This window comes from Rhineura floridana, chromosome 7 (genome assembly GCF_030035675.1).
Source record: "Rhineura floridana isolate rRhiFlo1 chromosome 7, rRhiFlo1.hap2, whole genome shotgun sequence".
In the NCBI taxonomy this organism is placed as follows: Eukaryota; Metazoa; Chordata; class Lepidosauria; order Squamata; family Rhineuridae; genus Rhineura; species Rhineura floridana.
Window position 1 is genome coordinate 45,912,568 of NC_084486.1, and position 19,709 is coordinate 45,932,276.

The window sequence follows — 19,709 nt, forward strand, 5'->3', positions numbered from 1 at the left end:
CAGAATAAAAACTGATACCAGTGGAGACTTGTGAATAAATAGCTTATTATAATATCAATAATTCTCTGCAAAGCAAAAAAAAATCGGAGGAAATTGGAAAAATGAAAAGTTGTTGGAGGAAAAAGGAACTGGATTGTTAATGACCACTAGGTGGCCACACTTAAAAAAGAAAAGGAGAGGATTCCATCTCTAGCACACGTGTGCATACACACACGCACACACACACACAGAGGGCATCAAGACTGCACTTGCAGTTTAAATCTACAAAGTGGTGCTAGCAGATTAGTCGTCATATCCTAAATTCAAAAGGAAAGCTACACTAATCATATAGCTTGATTTGGGGATTTCGGGGACACGAGTCACTGTTGCCTCACTCTGAACCCGTTTCAACTGCCTGATGCAAAAACAGAATGAGTCCTATGTCCTTTAGCACTCATTTCAAATACTGTAGGGCCCCACTCATACAGCGGGTTACGTTCCAGACCCCCGCCTAAAAGCAAAACCCGCTGAAAAGCAGAACTCATTCAATAGAATGGTGCCCGACACCCAAAAAATGCCGTAAAAGCGGAACAAGCACTGTATGAGTGGGGCCTTACTCTGATTGAAAGCCGCCGTATTAGTGGAATGCCAAAAAGCGGGCCGCCGAAAATCGGGGCCCTACTGTACAAGGATTCCTGTACCTGTGTAGCCTCCCAAACAGAACTTGCTCTGTTTAGATCCAGTTTTCCAGATATTTCATGTTCCATACTGACATTGAGACAAATCCAACAAGTCTCTCTTGCACCATGTTGAATGCAGAAAAGTTTTATCAATTTTAATTTTGAGAAGCTATTTTCCCCACTAGCTACAGAATCTGGCAAAGTTAAAAATACATAGCCCTCTAAAATGTTTGGAAAATTGCCTGTGAATTCATTTTCACAAACAAACTTCATTAGTTCTTCAGTATTAATCAACCATCTCTCTTAAAGGCACACATTTACAGAGGAAGCAACTTATTCACGAGGTGGGAGGATAACTATGTATGGAGTCTCCACCTTTTTGGGCCCATGAACACATTTGGAATTTTGAACAAGAGCCATGGACTCTGCACAAAAGGGCTGCCATAGGCAAGGCAGGGTCAGTTACAAAATGTCTGTCATGGGGGTGTGAACAATACCAATATTTACTACAGTAAATAGTAATACAGTAAAAAGGATGGAATCCTCTTCTTTATGTTTCATTTTTAAGTGTGGGCCCCTAGGGGTCAGTTAACAAAGTAGATGCATTCCTGGACAGAAACTTTGGTGTCAGAGTTAGGAATAACATGGAAAGAACAGGGATAGGTTCCTACATCTACTCAGAGAAATGACCTTTCCTTCTTCCACTGAGGCACAGGTACAGCTGCTCCCTTGCTATCTTTCACTCCTCTTCTCCCCTTGAATCCACATGCTCTCCTGCTGATAGTGTCCAGTTAGAACTATTCTCTCTGCTGATCCTGTCCAATTAGAACTGTTCTCCAAATTAGTGTTCTCACTGGAGAAGAAAGGGGACAGTTTAATGAGCCTCTCTTCTCTCTGGTGCTGACAGTGTCCATTTCTGATTCTGTGGCCAATTATAATGGTAGAGGGCCTAATAAAACTGCATCAGTGAGAGTTAAGAAAAACTGGTGACCATTACAATTTATAATTTTGCAATGAAGGGAGCAAAGACCCTGGATAGCACTTTGGTAGGTCTCCGTGGGCACACTAGTGCCTTTAGGCTCTGCACTGAGGACCCTGGGCCCTTAGTGTATGTGTGGTAAGGATGGAATCCTCTCCTTTTTTACATTTCATTCTTAAGTGTGGGCCCCAAGTGGTCATTAACAATCCAATTCCTTTTTCCTCCGATATCATTTGAAGTTCAGATCAGGCAGATTAAAGCAGATAATTAAGTTAAGATAAACAAGGGGATCCCAGGGAATGCAGTAATTATCGAACTATTGCCTTAATATCCCATGCAAGTAAAGTAATGCTCAAGATTCTACAACAAAGGCTCTTACCATATATGGAGCGAGAAATGCCAGATGTCCAAGCTGGATTTAGAAAGGGAAGAGGCACAGAGATCATATCACAAACATACATTGGATAATGGAAAGAACCAAGGAATTTCAGAAGAAAATCACCCTGTTCTTTATAGATTACAGCAAAGCTTTTGACTGTGTAGATCATGAAAAACTACAAAAGTTTTAAAAGAAATGGGGGTGCCACAGCTTCTGATTGTCCTGATGCGCAACCTATACTGCGGACAAGAGGCTACTGTAAGGACAGAATATGGAGAAACCGATTGGTTCCCAATCGGAAAGGGTGTGAGACGGGTGTATTTTATCACCCTATTTATTTCATGTGTACGCAGAACATATCATACAGAAAGCGGGATTGGACCAAGATGAAGGAGGTGTGAAAACTGGAGGGGAAAATATCAATAATTTAAGATATGCAGACGATACCATACTACTAGCAGAAACCAGTAACGATTTGAAACGAATGCTGATGAAAGTTAAAGAGGAAAGCACAAAAGCAGGACTACAGCTGAACATCAAAAAGACTAAAATAATGACAACAGAAGATTTATGTAACTTTAAAGTTGACAATGAGGACACTGAACTTGTCAAGGATTATCAATACATTGGCACAGTCATTAATCAAAATGGAGACAATAGTGAAGAAATCAAAAGAAGGCTAGGACTGGGGAGGGCAGCTATGAGAGAACTAGAAAAGGTCCTCAAATGCAAAGATGTGTCACTGAACAATAAAATCAGGATCATTCAGACCATGGTATTCCTGATCTCTATGTATGGATGTATTGGACAGCGAAAAAAGCGGATAAAAGAAAAATCAACTCATTTGAAATGTGGTGTTGGAGGAGCGCTTTGTGCATACCGTGGACTGTGAAAAAGACAAATAATTGGGTGTTAGAACAAATTAAACCAGAACTATCACTAGAAGCTAAAATGATGAAACTGAGGTTATCCTACTTTGGACACATCATAAGAAGACATGATTCATTAGAAAAGACAATAATATTGGGAAAACCAGAAGGGAGTAGAAAGAGAGGAAGGCCAAACAAGAGATGGATTGATTCCATAAAGGAAGCCACAGACCTGAACTTACAAGATCTGAACAGGGTGGTTCACAACAGATGCTCTTGGAGGTCACTGATTCATAGGGTTACCATAAGTCATAGTCGACTTGAAGGCACACAACAACAACAACAATCAAGTCAGTGTCTTCCCCCTTGCTGTTTACAATCAACACCTCATTCCCCACTGCTGCTTTCTATCTGTCAGTTACAATCAACACTTCATTGACATCAGTGAAAGGGAATACTCATTTGAAGAGCTCACAAAGAAAGTAGATTGATAAAAGTATCACTCTCACTATCGATGATTTCAAAGCAATTTTTTTTAAAAATGAATCAAAAAAAGAACAATGAATTGGAAATCACGTGCGGAAAATTGCTACTTCAAAATTGTCTCCACAATGAGAAAGTCAGAAATAATAATTAATCTGATGTCAAATTTGATTATTGCAGAAATGGAACACATCGCTAATGTGGGGTCAATGTGATATAGTGGTTAGAGTGTTAGACTGGGGAAATCCAGGTTCAAGTCCCTGCTCGGCCATGAAGCTCACTGGGCGACTTCAATCACTGACTCTCAGCTTAACCTACCTCACAGGTTGTTGTGATGATAAAATGGAGAGGAGGAGGATCATGTAACCTGAGTTCCTTGGAGGAAAAAAGGCAAGATATAATTTTTTTAAAAGTCTAACTGATAGGGCCGGATTGCTACTGTTAGCCCTGCTGTGGCTGCAACCATCTTGCTCATGCTGGCATGACCAAAGGACACTACCACCAGTAGACTTTGTTTTGTGATTTTTTTCCCCATTAGGTTTATGGTGCCAAATTTTGAAAGAAAAGAATTGGCAATGATAGAGCAATGCCAATGTTCATATGACCCCCCCCATATGTGAGGCCTGAGCTAATTGCCGTCTATGCCCTCCCCCTCTTAAAAAGGCCCTTGTTAACACTGTTACTTTTTTATGGATCACCTTATTTATTATAATTATAATTCATATTCCCTTTGTATGTGCACTGGAATTGAAATGATGACAGATTCAACTAACTCTCCCATTAGCAGGAGCCATTGCAAGGATTCCTGCTAGTGGAACATGGCTCCCCCCTCTCCTCCCCTTGCACACACCCCCAATCAGCCCCACAGTGCACGCTCCATCAGGCAAGTGGAAATGTTTGTGCTGAGAGAGCAGTGTCAGTAGTGCTACGTAGAATTGAAATAATGACAACTTTGTTATTTTATTTGTATTTTTCATTTGCATTTTTTCCTTGAATTTGCCCCCCCCTTAACTTGGCACCCTGGGAGACTGCCTAGTTTGCCTATATGGACGGGCCAGGGTTTCAGACACAGGTTTCTGCCCCCACACACACACTTTATAGATGGCAAGGGTTAAATCTGGGACATTCTGCATGTACGGCATGTGCTCTACCCCTAGCCCTCTGCCATTTTAACTGGAAATTGCATTTTAATTTTTTTTATTGTTTATGTAAAAAACCAAAGAACCTGGTTGGATGGGCAATATATGAGTTTAATAAATAATAAAATAAAATCAGAAGAAGCTGCTATACCAGCTGCAGGCTCCAGGATTAACTACTGTACTATCATGTGCTGTATATGGGACTGCCAATGAAGATTCCCCAGAAACAGTAGTAAGTTTAGTTATCTCAACTGAATTCTGATCCAGATTTTGCAGTCTGTATTCTCAGCATGGTTTCCATATTGGAACTTGGTGGAGTTGAATCTATATTTTTAATCGAATTCTAGAGGAATATTTTCCAAATTTCCCCCAGAAACACTGAACTAGTGAAATGTTTAAATGTTTTGTGGTTCCTTACCTCACCTCCCACCCCCTTTTTTAAAAACTGTGCAAAATTGCATAATACTGCATTGGGCATTTTCCCTGAAATCAGCAGGGAGTCTGATGGGGTGCAAACAGAAATCTACTGAAGGGTGGGTTGTCTTTTGCTTTGAACCAAATGTTTTGGGGGCTGCAGTTATCTTTCCATCCACTCATTGAATTTAATGGAGACTGTAGTGAAATGTGTCATTAAGTTAGATGCACAGCGGACTTCCGGGAAGGGTGACTTAGCCTGTGCCTGCTTTTGAGACGGGCTCCTGCCTCAAAAGAAGCTTATTCAGATATATCAGTCAGTTTTTTCTTTTTTTTTTGACTGATTAAACTTCTCCCGGGTAGGGAGAAACGAAGAGATTAACCTCAAAGCCTATTTTTGTTGGGACGACCAGATCTCATTAATTTATGGGACGAGGTCCAGCCGACGAAGGTGGGACGGATTTTCAACAGCAAGCTCTATCTGTTAAAGCGAAAGTTCATCTTATCTTCTAAGAGAGAACGCACTAACAGGCAAGCACCCTTCTTTCTATATTTTTCTTTTACTTGACTTAAATTGTTGCTGTTTAAAAGAGATTTGCCAGATTGATCGGTTTTTGACATCTCACTGGGGAGCCGTAACTTCTCTCTGCTACGCACTAATTAATAGCTTATCTCTGTTTTTGTTGCAAAAAGCTGTCCTGGATTTGCATTCTAAAGATACACACAGAAGAGGGATTTCTATTCCAGATTTTTATTTTGAAAAATATTATACTGTTTTGAGACTACTCTCTTTTTGGTCTATTTTATTTTGACGAATCTGTTTCTTGACGATTGCCATTAATTGCTTCGATCCTGGGAACTGCATTTTGTTTACTTAACTATTGGAGAGATAAGGCTGTCTGCTCTGTTTATACTGTGATGTCACCAAGTTTGGAGTATTAACCCAATTGTTGCTGAAATAAGAAGTGGTTTTCCTATATTTTTCTTTTAAAATGGCAATTAAGAAAGTGGCTGAGAATCTGGAAATAACTATGTTTCAGAGAATAATGAATGAGATTGAGATAACGAAAATTGAATTGAGTAAAATGAAGCAGGAGATTAAAGATATAAGGGTCCCTGTGAGAGAGGTGACCCTGGAAGGGGTCCCTGTGAGAGAGGAGACCCCGGAGATTGGAATAGGGGTCCCTGTGAGAGAGGAGACCCTGGAGACTGGAATAGGGGTCCCTGTGAGAGAGGAGATCCCGGAGATTGGAACAAACGTGGAACAGGAACAAGATTTGGAGTCTATGGACTTTAGAAATAAAATCTATTGTTTGGAACTTAATGTTATCTCTGAAGAAATTAATGAAGATTCTAGAGATAAAGTTATCAATGGCATGGATTATCTTCTGGACTGGAATGATGTGATGGAGCCCAATATAGAGAAAATCTATGGAATTAACTGCAGCCATGTGACAATGGAAAAACTTTTAAGAGATGACCCAGTGTATTTTGAAAAAAAGAACAGAGATATGATTTTACAGCAGTATTTCAGCAACTTATTCAGAATGGATGGCAAGAAAATATTTGGGATAGAGGTAATTCCCATCAGACTCTTATTATATGACTATGGCTTTGACAGCAAGATTATTATGGAATACTGATAATGGAAGATTGGATATTGAAATTACTGGACTTAACAAGACTACTGAAGATGGAAGATGGAAAATGGAACTAATAGAGATAATAGAACAATGGCTACTGAAATTACTGAACCTAACAGATTCTGATGTGATGGATTAATTGAAATGTTTATTTTGACTATGGTTATGACAATAAGATTATCATAATTAGTAATGAGATGGATTAATCGATATGCTTATCTGGAAAAAAAAATTGATAGATATATTTCTTAAAGAATTGAAACCTCTCTTTGACTTTTTGTGGAAAGAATAAAGTAATGTTTATGAGATTTGATGATTAAGTAAGATAACTACTGGAGGAAAGTGATTTTATAATATGACTTAAGAGACAGGATTGCTATATATTATAGACTTATAACTGATTTGATCTTTGACAAATGGGAAGTCAATATTTTACTCTTTATTTTTTATTTTTATTTTTTTCTTCTTTTCTTTTTTTCTTTTTGTTTAACTATTTTTGATTTTGTTTTTTGTCTTTGAATGTTTTATGATTTTGTCTTGTATGTTTTATGAAAATCTGAATAAAAATTATTGAAAAAAAAAAAATTAAGTTAGATGCACAGCAAAGAAAGAGTTAACTTTCTCTAGCAGGTATTACACACCCTAGGGGGAGCTAGACTGATTTAGTTACTGTAGTTAGTTAGTGTGTGTGTGTGTGTGTGCTGGATGAGGCCCGCGTAGCACAGAACAAGGTCAGAAGTTTTACTGTTTAAGATTTACAGTAGGGCCCCGCTTTTCGGCGACCCGCTTTTCGGCGACCCACTTTTCGGCGTTCCACTAATACAGCAGTTTTCAATTAGAGTAAGGCCCCACTCATACGATACTTGTTCGGCTTTTATGGTGTTTTTTGGGCATCAGGCACCATTTTATTGACGGGGTTTCGCTTTTCGGTGGGGGTCTGGAACGTAACCCGCCATATGAGTGGGGCCCTACTGTATTAAATAAAGAAGCTCTATTTTATTCTTGATCTCATCCTGATCAATATAACAAAGACAGATGTGAAATGTTGCAAGAGTGAAATGGTGCGACTATACTATTTAAAAATAAATGATTTGAGGAATACCATACATAAAGCATCTGTTCTGCCCAATATTCAGATATTTTATTAGAATTTAACTAGAGCAGAACCAACTAGATGCTGGAATCCTGTAAGAATTATGGAGTGAAACTCTTCCATTTTGCTCTTTTCTACTTTACACCCAGATATGTGAAGAAACACCTGGTCCTATATCAACCTACTCATGCACAGAAATCTTATTTGGATGCTCTACTCTAGGTGTCCCAACTACAGATCCAAATAATCAGTGTGATCCTTGGCTAGATCTTGGAAGTCAAAATGGTCAAGCAGACAACTGGCCGGCTGCCTCTCTCAAAATACCGTCAATATTCTTAGGTTGCAACAACTGCAATTCATCCATACAACAAATAGATGGAGTTAAGGAAACAATCAGTATTTGTTCTGCATTCAGCATGGATTCTAAAGCAGAGTGGATATGACTGATTGCAAAATGCTTGGCAAAGGAGTCATAGCAAGTCCAAGGATCACAAGCTATGATCCCATGTTAAGAAGATCCCTCATCACTTAGAAAAGGTCCACTGGATGGCTCTCTGCAGATGCAATGGTGATAGGCCACCACCAAGTAGGCCTTTAAATAGGCTGTAGCCTGCGTTCTGTTGGCATTTTCTACTATTGCCCCTACACTATGGAATGCCCTTCCCTCTGTCACATATGAAGCAGCAGCCATCAGTTGCTTCAGACATTTGGAAAAGAGTTATTTTTTTGCCCAGTCTTTCCCTGACCCATAAGACCAGGCCCTGATTTTATGTATTTATTTACATTTGTACGCTGCTTTTCCATATAAATATGCTCAAAGCGTCATGCAAAAGAACACAACTGCAAATCACTAAATCAATAACAATCAAATACTAAATCATTTCAAAACATAATCCAACAAACAATTTGATTACATGAACATTATAACTGATGCTACACAAAGAACCCACCTGGGCATAATTGGAAAAGCTAACCGTGTGCTCACTGCTCAGTCAAGTCTCTATAATACAAGCCAGGTCAGTGTGCTTTTGGCCACACCCACTGGTGGCATGTGGCACCCAGAGGATTGGCCAAGGATGAATTTGGTCCTTGGACCAAAAAAGGTTAGCCACCCCTGAGCTAGATGATCAACTGATAGACAGTCAGGCAGAAACACACTAGCAGCTTTTACAGTAAGAGCAAATATCCCTGCAACTGCTTGATAAACCAGTTATTTTATTTATTTATTTATTTATTATTAGATTTATATCCTGCCCTTCCTTCCAGTAGGAGCCCAGGGGGGCATTGACATCCAGAATCCCAGTCAGGGCTCAAGAATAGGCTATACTTTCTGGGCAATGGTGCAAGGATCTTCCTGTTTCTGTCAGCTACAGCATGGGCTATTCTACAGAACTCTCATAGAATCATAGAATAGTAGAGTTGGAAGGGGCCTATAAGGCCATCAAGTCCAACTCCCTACTCAATGCAAGAATCCAAATCAAAGCATTCCCAACAGATGGCTGTCCAGCTGCCTTTTGAATGCCTCCAGTTTTTGAGAGCCCACTACCTCTCTAGGTAATTGGTTCCATTGTCGTATGGCTCTAACAGTTAGGAAGTTTTTCCTGATGTTCAGTCGAAAGCTGGCTTCCTGCAACTTGAGCCCATTATCCCGTGTCCTGCACTCTGGGACGATCGAGAAAAGATCACGGCCCTCCTCTGTGTGGCAACCTTTCATGTACTTGGAGAATGCTATCATATCTTCCCTCTTCTCCAGACTAAACATGTCCAGTTATTTCAGTCTCTCCTCACAGGGCTTTGTTTCCAGTCCCCTGATCATCTTTTTTGTCCTCTGAACCTGTTCCAGTTTGTCTGCATTCTTCCTGAACTGCGGAGACCAGAACTGGATGTAGTACTCAAGATGAGGCCTAACCAATGCTGAATGGAGGGGAACTAATACTTCACGTGATTTGGAAACTATACTTCTGTTAATGCAGCCTTAAATAGCATTTGACATTTTTGCAGCCACATCGCACTGTTGGCTCATATTCAGCTTCCGATCAACAACAATTCCAAGATCCTTCTTACATGTTGTATTGCTGAGACAAGTATCCCCCATCTTATAACTGTGCATTTGGTTTCTTTTTCCTAAGTGTAGAACTTTGCATTTATCCCTGTTGAATTTCATTCTGCTGTTTTCAGCCCAATGCTCCAGCCTATCAAGCTCCCTTTGAATTTTGTTTCTCTCTTCCATGGTATTAGCTGTGCCCCCCAATTTTGTATCATCTGCAAATTTGATAAGCATGCTCTGTACCTCCTCATCCAAGTTGTTAATAAAAATGTTGAAGAGCACTTGGCCCAGGACCGAGCCCTGTGGTACCCCACTCGTTACTTCTGCCCAGTTTGAGAAGGAACCATTGATAAGCACTCTTTGAGTACAATTCTGGAGTCAACAGTGGATCCACCTGATAGTTGCTCCATCCATCCCTAGCTTGCTAATCAGAGTATCATGGGGCACTTTGTCAAAAGCTTTGCTGAAGTCAAGATATATTATGTCCACAGCATTCCTACAGTCTACAAGGGAGGTTACCCGATCAAAAAAATGAGATAAGTTTAGTTTGGCAGGATTTGTTCTTGATAAATCCATGTTGACTCCTAGTAATCACTGCATTGTTTTCAAGGTGCTTACAGATTGACTGCTTTATAACCTGCTCCAGAGTTTTTCCAGGGATTGATGTTAGGCTGACTGGTCTGTACTTCCCCGGTTCCTCTTTTTTCCCCTTTTTTTGCCCTTGTTTTTTTGCCCTTTTTGCCCTCTGGTGGGTCCTCCTTTGTTGTGATGAAGTCACTTCCTTACTTTGGCATAGAAATAGAGGATCAGTGCTGCGTGAAGCTTCCATGCACCAATTGCCATAGAGTTGTGGATATCCAGTATGATGACTTTTTCCCCAGATTCTTTGTTTCAGATTCTTGCATGACACACAGTCTGAAGATCACTAGGTTAAGAAGTTTGCCAGCACTGATGTCACTCCTAGTTAAATCTACCCAAGGTTTTCCCTAAACCATGAACTTTTTTTGTGACCCATCATGGATTGAAAATGTTAAAATGCCACCCTGGGCTCCCACTGGGAGGAAGGGTGGGATATAAATTAAATAATAAATAAATAAAATTGGGGCTTATAAATAAATACACATATAATATGTGGCCAAAAAAAATTATCCATGATGGATTACTAGGGCCACCTAGTCAAACATGCTTATGAAAGGCAGGACACTTGACAATACCATCACAAGCAACTTTTTTTAAAAAATGTTAACAGTTATGAATTAACTGAATAAGCAATATAATCAATATGTTATTAAAGATCCAGTAAGGACATTTGCCCATTTATCTTCTAGAAGACCTCGTTCAGTTTGTTGCATGATATGCAACCAGCCTTTTTGCATATACATCAGAAGAGAAAGAACAAATACAAATAATAACTAAAAAGAATAAAATTAATCAGTTATATAAACGTACTAAAATGTAGTTCATTCATTAAAAAGGCCCTAGGCACAAATATTGTCACTTGGGGGAATAAAAACTTTCCTCCTCTCTAAGGCTAGTTTAATATATTTAGCAGACCAATATGACACACAAAAAATCCGTTCCTGCCAAGAAGAATACAAGTTTTGTGTTTTCGGTGTGGGGGAAGAGATAATTTTCAGTGGGAGTGTAGAGGCCCTGCCCCTTTGAACAAGCAGTCTCACAAACAAGAGTCACAGACAAAGAGATTTTAAAAACAAGCCCAGAGGAGCTTCAAAAAGCCATAGAGACTTTACAATAACACAACATAATCATGCAAAAACCACATGGCTAGTCGACTCTGGCGCAAGCTTGCATATGAGCTGCAATGAAACATTTTTCAATAAAATCAACAGAAATGAAAGTGGGTCTGTTTTTATAGCCAATGGAGAATCCAATAGGATAGTTGGATGTGGCACAGGTAGACTAAATTTTAAAGACCGCTCAGTTGATGTAACAAATATGATGTACCTTCCACAACAGGGTGCAAATGTACTTAGTGTCTCAAAAGTAAACAATAAAGTCTTTGATGTGAATTTAGTAATGAACTGTGTACTATAACTGCTGATGGACACAACTACGCAAAAGCTTTTGAGAAAAATGGTGTGTATAAACTAGACTGTATCCAAGAGCAAATAAACATAGTAAGATGTTGTGCAAACAAATCTTCTCTTTCTGTATGGCACTGACATCTTGGTCATCATGATACAAATGCCATACTGGATCTGGAAAGGAAAGACCTAGCCAGAAACATAGCAATAAAAGTGTGCAACAGCAGCACAGTGTGCAAACTGTATAAAAGGGAAGGGTACAAGGCCCCCATTCCAAAATAAAGTGAAACACACACCAAAAGACTATTGAAACTAGTACACTCAGACTTGTGTGGACCAATCCAGATGCCAAATAAGGCTGGAAATATTTACATCTTAATTTTTGTAGATGACTATTCCAGATACTGCATCACCTACCTGCTCAAGAAGAGCCAGACCCTGCAGATGCTTAAGCAGTACATAGCCACTGTCAGCAACAAATATAACAGGCAACCTGACACTCTACAAACAGACAATGGGGGTGAGTACCTCTCACACCAAACACAGACATACCTGAGAGAGTAGGACATAACACACAGGCACACAACCCCATATACCCCAGAGCAGAATGGAATTTCCGAGAGACAAAACAGGAGCGTGATTGTGATGGTTTGTTGCTTTTTTCTGGACTTTAATCTTCCTAACAAACTGGGGAGAAGTTGTGATGACAGCAACTTTCCTGCAAAACAGGTTGCCAGCCACGGCAACAGGCAGGACGCCATTTGAACTGTGACACTTGAGAAAGCCAAATATGGGATATATCCAAGTGCTTGCAGCCAATGCTTTCAGTGATGTACCAGAAGATAAGAGATCCAAACTAGATGACAGAGCTGAAGCAGGCATAATGGTTGGCTATGAGCCAGGAAGCAAAGGCTACAGGACATTGAACTTGACTACAGGAAAAACAACAGTGAGTAGTGTTGTTTATTTTGATGAGAATGAGAGAATCAGCACAAACCAAGCTGCTGCAGAGTGCTCAAGAGGTAGAACTCACTTACCTGCTAGCAGACATAGTTGTCAGAGAAGCAGAAGTAGAATGCTATACACAGGCAGAAAGAGGTGTACAGCAACCTGAGGAAAGTCCATAGCCAGAGGTCACTACACAAGCAGACAGGGCCACTGAACAAGAACCCAGACCTACTGTACAGGAACCCAGACACACTCATCTTGACTAAACATGACTATCTTGTCTATCTTGACTAGACCGCTCCTGAAGAAACCCTCCTTGGACCCAGATAACTTGAACAACTATAGACCTGTGGCGAATGTTCCGTTCCTGGGCAAGGTTCTGGAACGGGTGGTGGCCGGCCAGCTCCAGGGACTCTTGGATGACACTGATTATCTTGATCCGTTTCAATCCGGTTTTAGGCCTGGGTTTGGTACCGAAACAGCCTTGGTCGCCCTGTATGATGACCTTTGTCGGGAGAGGGACAGGGGGAGTGTGACCCTGTTGATTCTCCTTGATCTCTCAGCTGCTTTTGATACCATCGACCATGGTATCCTTCTGGGACGGCTCACGGAGTTGGGAGTTGGGGGTACTGCTTGGCGGTGGCTCCGCTCCTACTTGGTGGGTCGTCACCAGAAGGTAGTGCTTGGGGAACACTGCTCGACACCCTGGACTCTCCATTGTGGAGTCCCACAGGGATCGGTACTGTCCCCCATGCTTTTCAACATCTATATGAAGCCGCTGGGTGCGGTCATCAGGAGTTTTGGAGTGCGTTGTCACCAGTACGCTGATGACACGCAACTCTACTTCTCCTTTGCATCTTCCTCAGGTGAGGCTGTTAACGTACTAAACCGTTGCCTGGCCACGATAATGGATTGGATGGGAGCTAACAGACTGAAGCTTAATCCAGACAAGACCGAGACGCTGTTAGTGAGTGCCTTCTCTGCCCAGATGGTGGATGTTTACCCTGTTCTGGATGGGGTTACACTCCCCTTGAAAGAACAGGTTCGTAGCTTGGGAGTTCTTTTCGACCCTTCCCTGTCTCTTGAGGCTCAGGTAGCCTCAGTGGCACGGAATGCTTTCTACCATCTCCGATTGGTAGCCCAGCTACGTCCCTATCTGGACAGTGACGACCTTGCCTCAGTCGTTCATGCTCTGGTAACTTCTAGATTGGACTACTGCAATGCGCTCTACGTTGGGCTGCCCTTGAAGATAGTTTGGAAACTACAGTGAGTCCAGAATGCAGCGGCCAGATTGTTGACGCGGACCAGAAGGTCCGCTCATATAACACCTGTTTTGGCCCGTCTGCACTGGCTTCCTATTTGTTTCCGGGCTAAATTCAAAGTGCTGGTTTTGACCTATAAAGCCTTACACGGCATGGGACTGCAATACCTGGTGGAGCACCTCTCCCAATATGAAACTACCCGTACACTGCGCTCAACATCTAAGGCCCTCCTCCGAGTACCATCCCATCAAGAAGCTCGGAGGATGGTGACTAGAAATAGGGCCTTTTCGGTTGTGGCTCCCGAACTGTGGAATGGTCTCACCGATGAGGTGCGCCTGGCGCTGACGCTGCTATCTTTTCGGCGCCAGGTGAAAACCTTTTTATACTCCCAGGCATTTTAAAGTGTATTTTTATAGTATTTTATTACTATGTTGTATTCAGGATGTTGTTTGGTTCTTGTATTGTTTGTATGTTTTTGTTTTTTGAGTTATGGTATTTATTGTATTTATATATTGTCCTTGCTTTTACCTTTTATGTACACCGCCCAGAGAGCCTTCGGGCTTCGGGCGGTATATAAATTAAATAAAATAAAATAAATAAATAAATAAACAGAGAAATCCCACCTATACAACTGTCCTACCTTGCAAGAGTGGCAACAGTGCATGAGCCCTCAACTTGGGAAGAAATTGAGAGAATGCCTGCAGCTGAAGCACACAAGTGGAAGAAGGCTGCACAAGAGGAAATAGATGTACTACATAAGAACCAGACCTGGACTCTTACAGACCTGCCTGCCAGCAAGAAGGCCATAGGCTGCAAATGGGTCTTCAAAGCCGAGCCGGATGCAGAAGGGGAAATACAAAGATACAAAGCAAGGCTAGTCGCCAAAGGCTTTTCACAAAGACATAGAAAGGATTACAATGAGACATTTGCTCCAGCAGCGAAATGAATCACAACAAGAACATTCTTAATTATTTCAGCATCAGCAAAATACATGTTGAACATCTTGATGTAAAGACTGTATTCTTACATGGAGAAATTGAGGAGGAAACCTACATGGAACAGACTTCTGGATTTAGAGCAACAGGAAATGAGGAACTTTTGGTAAACTTCAGAAAAGCGCATATGATCTAAAGCAAGCTGCCAGAGCGTGGAATGAAAGACTGAACCAGTTATTTATTAGAGAAGGTTTCAGGCAGAGAGAGCTTGATCCATGTCTCTACACACAATTCAGAAATGGAAATTGGACTTATCTAGTGATTTATGTTGATGATCTATTCTTGGGTTGTGAGAACAGTATTGACTGTGAGGACATTGTACATCACTTAAACCAAGAGACAGAGATAAAACAACTGAGAGAAGTTGCCCACTGTCTTGGGATCCAAATGGAAGAGAGGAAGATGGGAGCTATCTCCTCAACCAAAAACAAAAGATCCAAGAAACTGTTGAGTACTTAGGGCTTATAGAAGCTTATACCTCAGCAACTCCCATGGACACAAATTACCCAAAAGGGAAAGGTGAGAGTGAACCCATTCCACAGAATGAACGGTACAGAACAACTACAGGAAAGCTGCTATACCTGGCCACCACAACCAAAGCAGACCAGATATAACCATCGCTGTAGGGATTCTGTGTAGGAGCACCAGTTCACCTACAGAGACTGGAGTGCTGAGAAGAGAATGGCCAGATATCTAAAAGGGGCTGCACATCTGAAATTAAGTTGCATACCCCCAATAGTCCCACACTAGTACCCCCAAATTGGGACCCCCAATAGTCTCACACTGATGCAGAATGGGTTGGGGACCCTGTAAGTCGCAAATCTGCTAGTGGCAATTTGTTTCTTCTATGGAGATGCAGCAATTGGCTGGATGAGCAAGAAGCAACCAACAGTGGCAGGCTCATTGACTGAGGCAGTACATTTCAGCTGCCCTGGCATGCCAAGAACTAAAATGGCTATCTGGCTTACTAAAGGACTTTGGAATAGATGACCCTAAGCTAATGTAGATCCTTGAAGACAACCAAAGTTGCATAAAGATTTCTCAAATGGAGAAAAACAGTGCATGCACCAAGTACATTGATTTGAAGCATCACATAATAAGAGGCATGTACAAGGAAGGACTTATTGAGATGCAGTATTGTCCAACAAAAGACATGATAGCAGACATTCTCACTAAGCCACTTCCTAGTGACCAGTTTCATCTTCTGCGACAGAAGATGAACTTTGTGGACCTGACCAAGCATGATTGAGAAGGGGTGCTGGAATGAAGCACCAATGCTTGTAGTTAGTTACCTGAACCAGTGGGAGGTGCTAAACAGAAAGTAACATTTTGTGTTCCTCTCACTGACCACCTTGTAACTTGTTTGAGCACCTTCTTCCTGCTTCTCCACAGAAGACACATGCTTCCTCTGTGCTCCCTCCAAGTTGTGAGGATGTGTCTCCCTGAGCTCTTCCTCAGAGAGATGGCTATGTATGTTCTTAGTGAATCAACCCTAATCTTTATCTTTCACCTTTACCAGAAGACTTAACAGACTGATTTGTTGCAACTGCTGTGTTAACTCTGCTGACCTTCCAATATCTAGAAGGGCTGAAAAGCAGGCAGTCCCTGGAGGAACCTCTTTGCCATAGCTAAACTTTTGGATTAGGATTGTTCACAGAGCTTGGGAAAGTTACTTTATTGAACTACAACTCCCATCAGCCCCAGCCAGCATGGCCACTGGATTGGGCTGATGGGAGTTGGAGTTCAAAAAAGTAACTTTTCCAAGCTCTGATTGTTCATTCCATGCTTGTAAGAAATCAGTTTTTCACTGTGGCAGCACCTACACTTTTGGAACCTGCAAAAAAAATGTTTTGTTCAAGCAAGCCTACGCAGACATATAACCTTGACAAGTATTTTAATATGTAGTATTAATTTAGAATGTATATTTTTAAACTGCTGGTTTTATTTACATTTTGATTTTGGGGGGGTTAATATCTGCTTTTAATATCTGATTTTATCAGTAATTTTAATGGTTATTTTATGGAAACCACTTAGATATTCTGATGATTAAGCTGTCTGTACATTCTATTCAATAAAATAAATAGATGCAGTCAAAGGGGAGACACATCTATCTGCAACCTATGTAGTTCAGTGGTAGAAAGCACATCCAATATTACACCAAAAGTAAAATCCAATATTACATCAAAAAAGTGGAAATTCTTGGTCTTTACACAATCTCATTATTCTAAGCCAATTGGGAGGCTGGCAAATCTTGGATAATGGCATTCAGTGCACAATTATCATCTGGCAAACTGCAACAATATTACAAACTCCTTAAATGATTAATGTGCATACAAATCAATGGATAGAAAATAATTGGCACTCCTCAGGACATGTAAAAATGTAGAAAAGGATGTCAGAGAATAATGTCATAATGCAGAGTGTGTCTCTACCCTGAGAAAGAAAAGAGGAAGCAGGAGCGGATGAACTGACATACACAAAAGGATGTGGGAGTGAAAGACATAGCAGCAGCAGAGAGAGTAAGGATGAATGGAAGCCCATGAAAGAGAAAGAGAGTGAAGGAGAACACATGCATGAAGTTGGATGGAAGCATGATATGAAGGAAAGGGTGAAGGAATGAGAGTGGAGGGAATGGAATGGAGGGCAGAAAGGGAGTGTGCATGTGTGAGTGAACAAAAAACAGGAGGAGAAACAAGCAGACAGTCAGATAGTAAGCAGGCAAAAACCATGGAAAGGAACAAGGGACAGGTGTAAGACCTGTCAGGAATAAGTTCAGGAATAAGGGAAAATAGCATCACCTGTGGTGAATTAAGAGAGGGGAGATTACAGGTGAGATGAGTAAAAGTAAATGGCAAGTATTATCAGAGGAGGAGGCAACAGTGAGAGGAAGGAGGTTTGTAAAGTCTAGGGCATCATAACCCAGTGGCAGTACCAGCTAACCAGGCTACTGATCAGAAGAGCTGCAACCCTGAAAGGGTGACTCGAATATCATAAGAGACATGCTGGAGTTCTGTAGGCACTTGTTGGAACCAACAAGGAAGTAAGATAGGAATCTTCACATGTGCTACATGTTTCAAATAAAAACCCTGAATTTCCACCTTTTGCATTTCAACAAGATGTGTAAGTAAAACATAGATCATAGACACAGAAACTAGATTTAAAAGAAACCAAATCACTTTATGAAGTGGAATGTAGTCTAGCCAGATGTGATGACTGGCTCATCTGTGTGGAAATATGGCAGAATCACCCCCGTCGATTCACTCTTAGCAAATATTCACATTTCCCCCACAAGTTGTACAGTTTAGATAATGGTCCTTTAAATTTAGAAACAGGATTTTCCTCAAGCTGTACAATAGTGCTACACCCAAAATTATAAAAACCTATAAGATCTTCTCTAAATTTGGGGATTAAATTTATACAGGTGGGCTCTGCAACAAAATGTTGTGGTGTATCTTCATCCCTTAACAGGTATGCTTCTGTTCAGGGTCCCAGACAAACAGGTTTGCCCTCCTCCGGGACATTGTAAGCTGTAAGAGTCTCAAGCAAACCAATCCCCTATTACCTATCCCTCCCCAGTTTTCTGGTTTTCTTTTCCAAATGAAGCTCAACATGCCATGGCTCCTGTTTAGGGTTTCTGCATATTTTGGGGCTTACCCAAGTATGCTGATACCTCCTCCTTGTTTCTCTACGACACTGTATCTGTCTGCACTCAACTACCTGAGTTTGCTAGTGGGGTAAAGATTTATACAAACTTATACGGATAGTTAGATATACAATTGTGTAAATATATAATTTGTTACAGGTCTTTAAAGCTTTTTTTAATAATGGCAAACATTTTGTGGCATGTTTAATTAACTCATTAATTCCCAAGACTCAAGCTTAGCTATGTGATGGATCTGCTGTGGGATGGATATGATGGGGGGAAAGGGATAAACTTTCATAACTTTTGCCCCTTTCATTAACAAACGTCTGCAGAAACATCCAGGTTGAGGACTGCAGGAGAGAACGCACAATTCACAGTTTCCAATTGCCAAAAACCACAACAGTCCTTCAAATGCCTGTTCTTCATATCTGCCATCTAATTCAAAGTGTGAAAAACTTACTATTAAACTTCCTATTATTTGTGCCTTAGCCCCTTAAGTCACGTTTAATGTTTTAGATCTTATAGGTGCTACTTGAATGAGATTTTTTAAGTCTTCTGAAATGGGCCTGATCGGTTTCTGTGGATATCCACTTCTGGAGACAGCAGTCTCGTGTTGTAGTCTAGGAAAAGGTTACATACCTGTGAATATAGTATCCCCATAGTTTTTCTTGGGATTCTGGCTGGAATCCTTTGCTGGAGCAGCAGGCTTTGGACTTTGTTCTGTCCTTCAATTTGATTAAATTGTAATCTGCTTTAGCTGTGTACTCTGAACAGCGAACAGGCTTAAGTAATTGTGCATGATCCTCAAGTGCTCCCTATGTTTGCTGTAAGTGCTTTCTTAATCAGGCATACTGAGAACCAATGGTGTTCTTAGAGGCCCAGCCCAGTGAGGCGGAGGTGACTGTGGGTTTACAGAAGGCTCCAGCGCTGTAGTAGTACAAGTTACAACAGAAAAGAGGGTTGGTTCACTATGTCAGTTTAGCAACATAAATTAGAGGTTTCCCTAAAGGAAGCTGTTGAAACAGAAGCAACAGAAAAATTGAGGCTTGCCCAGCTCTTAAAATGTATCTTTAAAGAGAGCTTAAATAGCAAAGGGAATGAAACTGTAGAA

The 19,709-nt window shown here is 40.9% G+C and overlaps 1 protein-coding gene across 1 annotated transcript in view; it reads right to left on the reverse strand.

Moving 5' to 3' along the window:
- Positions 1-19,477, reverse strand: part of ANKRD22 (ankyrin repeat domain 22) — a 30,543-nt gene extending 11,066 nt beyond the window's left edge. Inside the window, exon 1 of the mRNA XM_061635415.1 lies at positions 19,238-19,477. Coding sequence (XP_061491399.1) covers positions 19,238-19,258 — 21 coding nt within the window. The 5' untranslated portion in view covers positions 19,259-19,477. The remainder of the gene's footprint in view (positions 1-19,237) is intronic.
- Between the last annotated feature and the right edge of the window lie 232 nt (positions 19,478-19,709).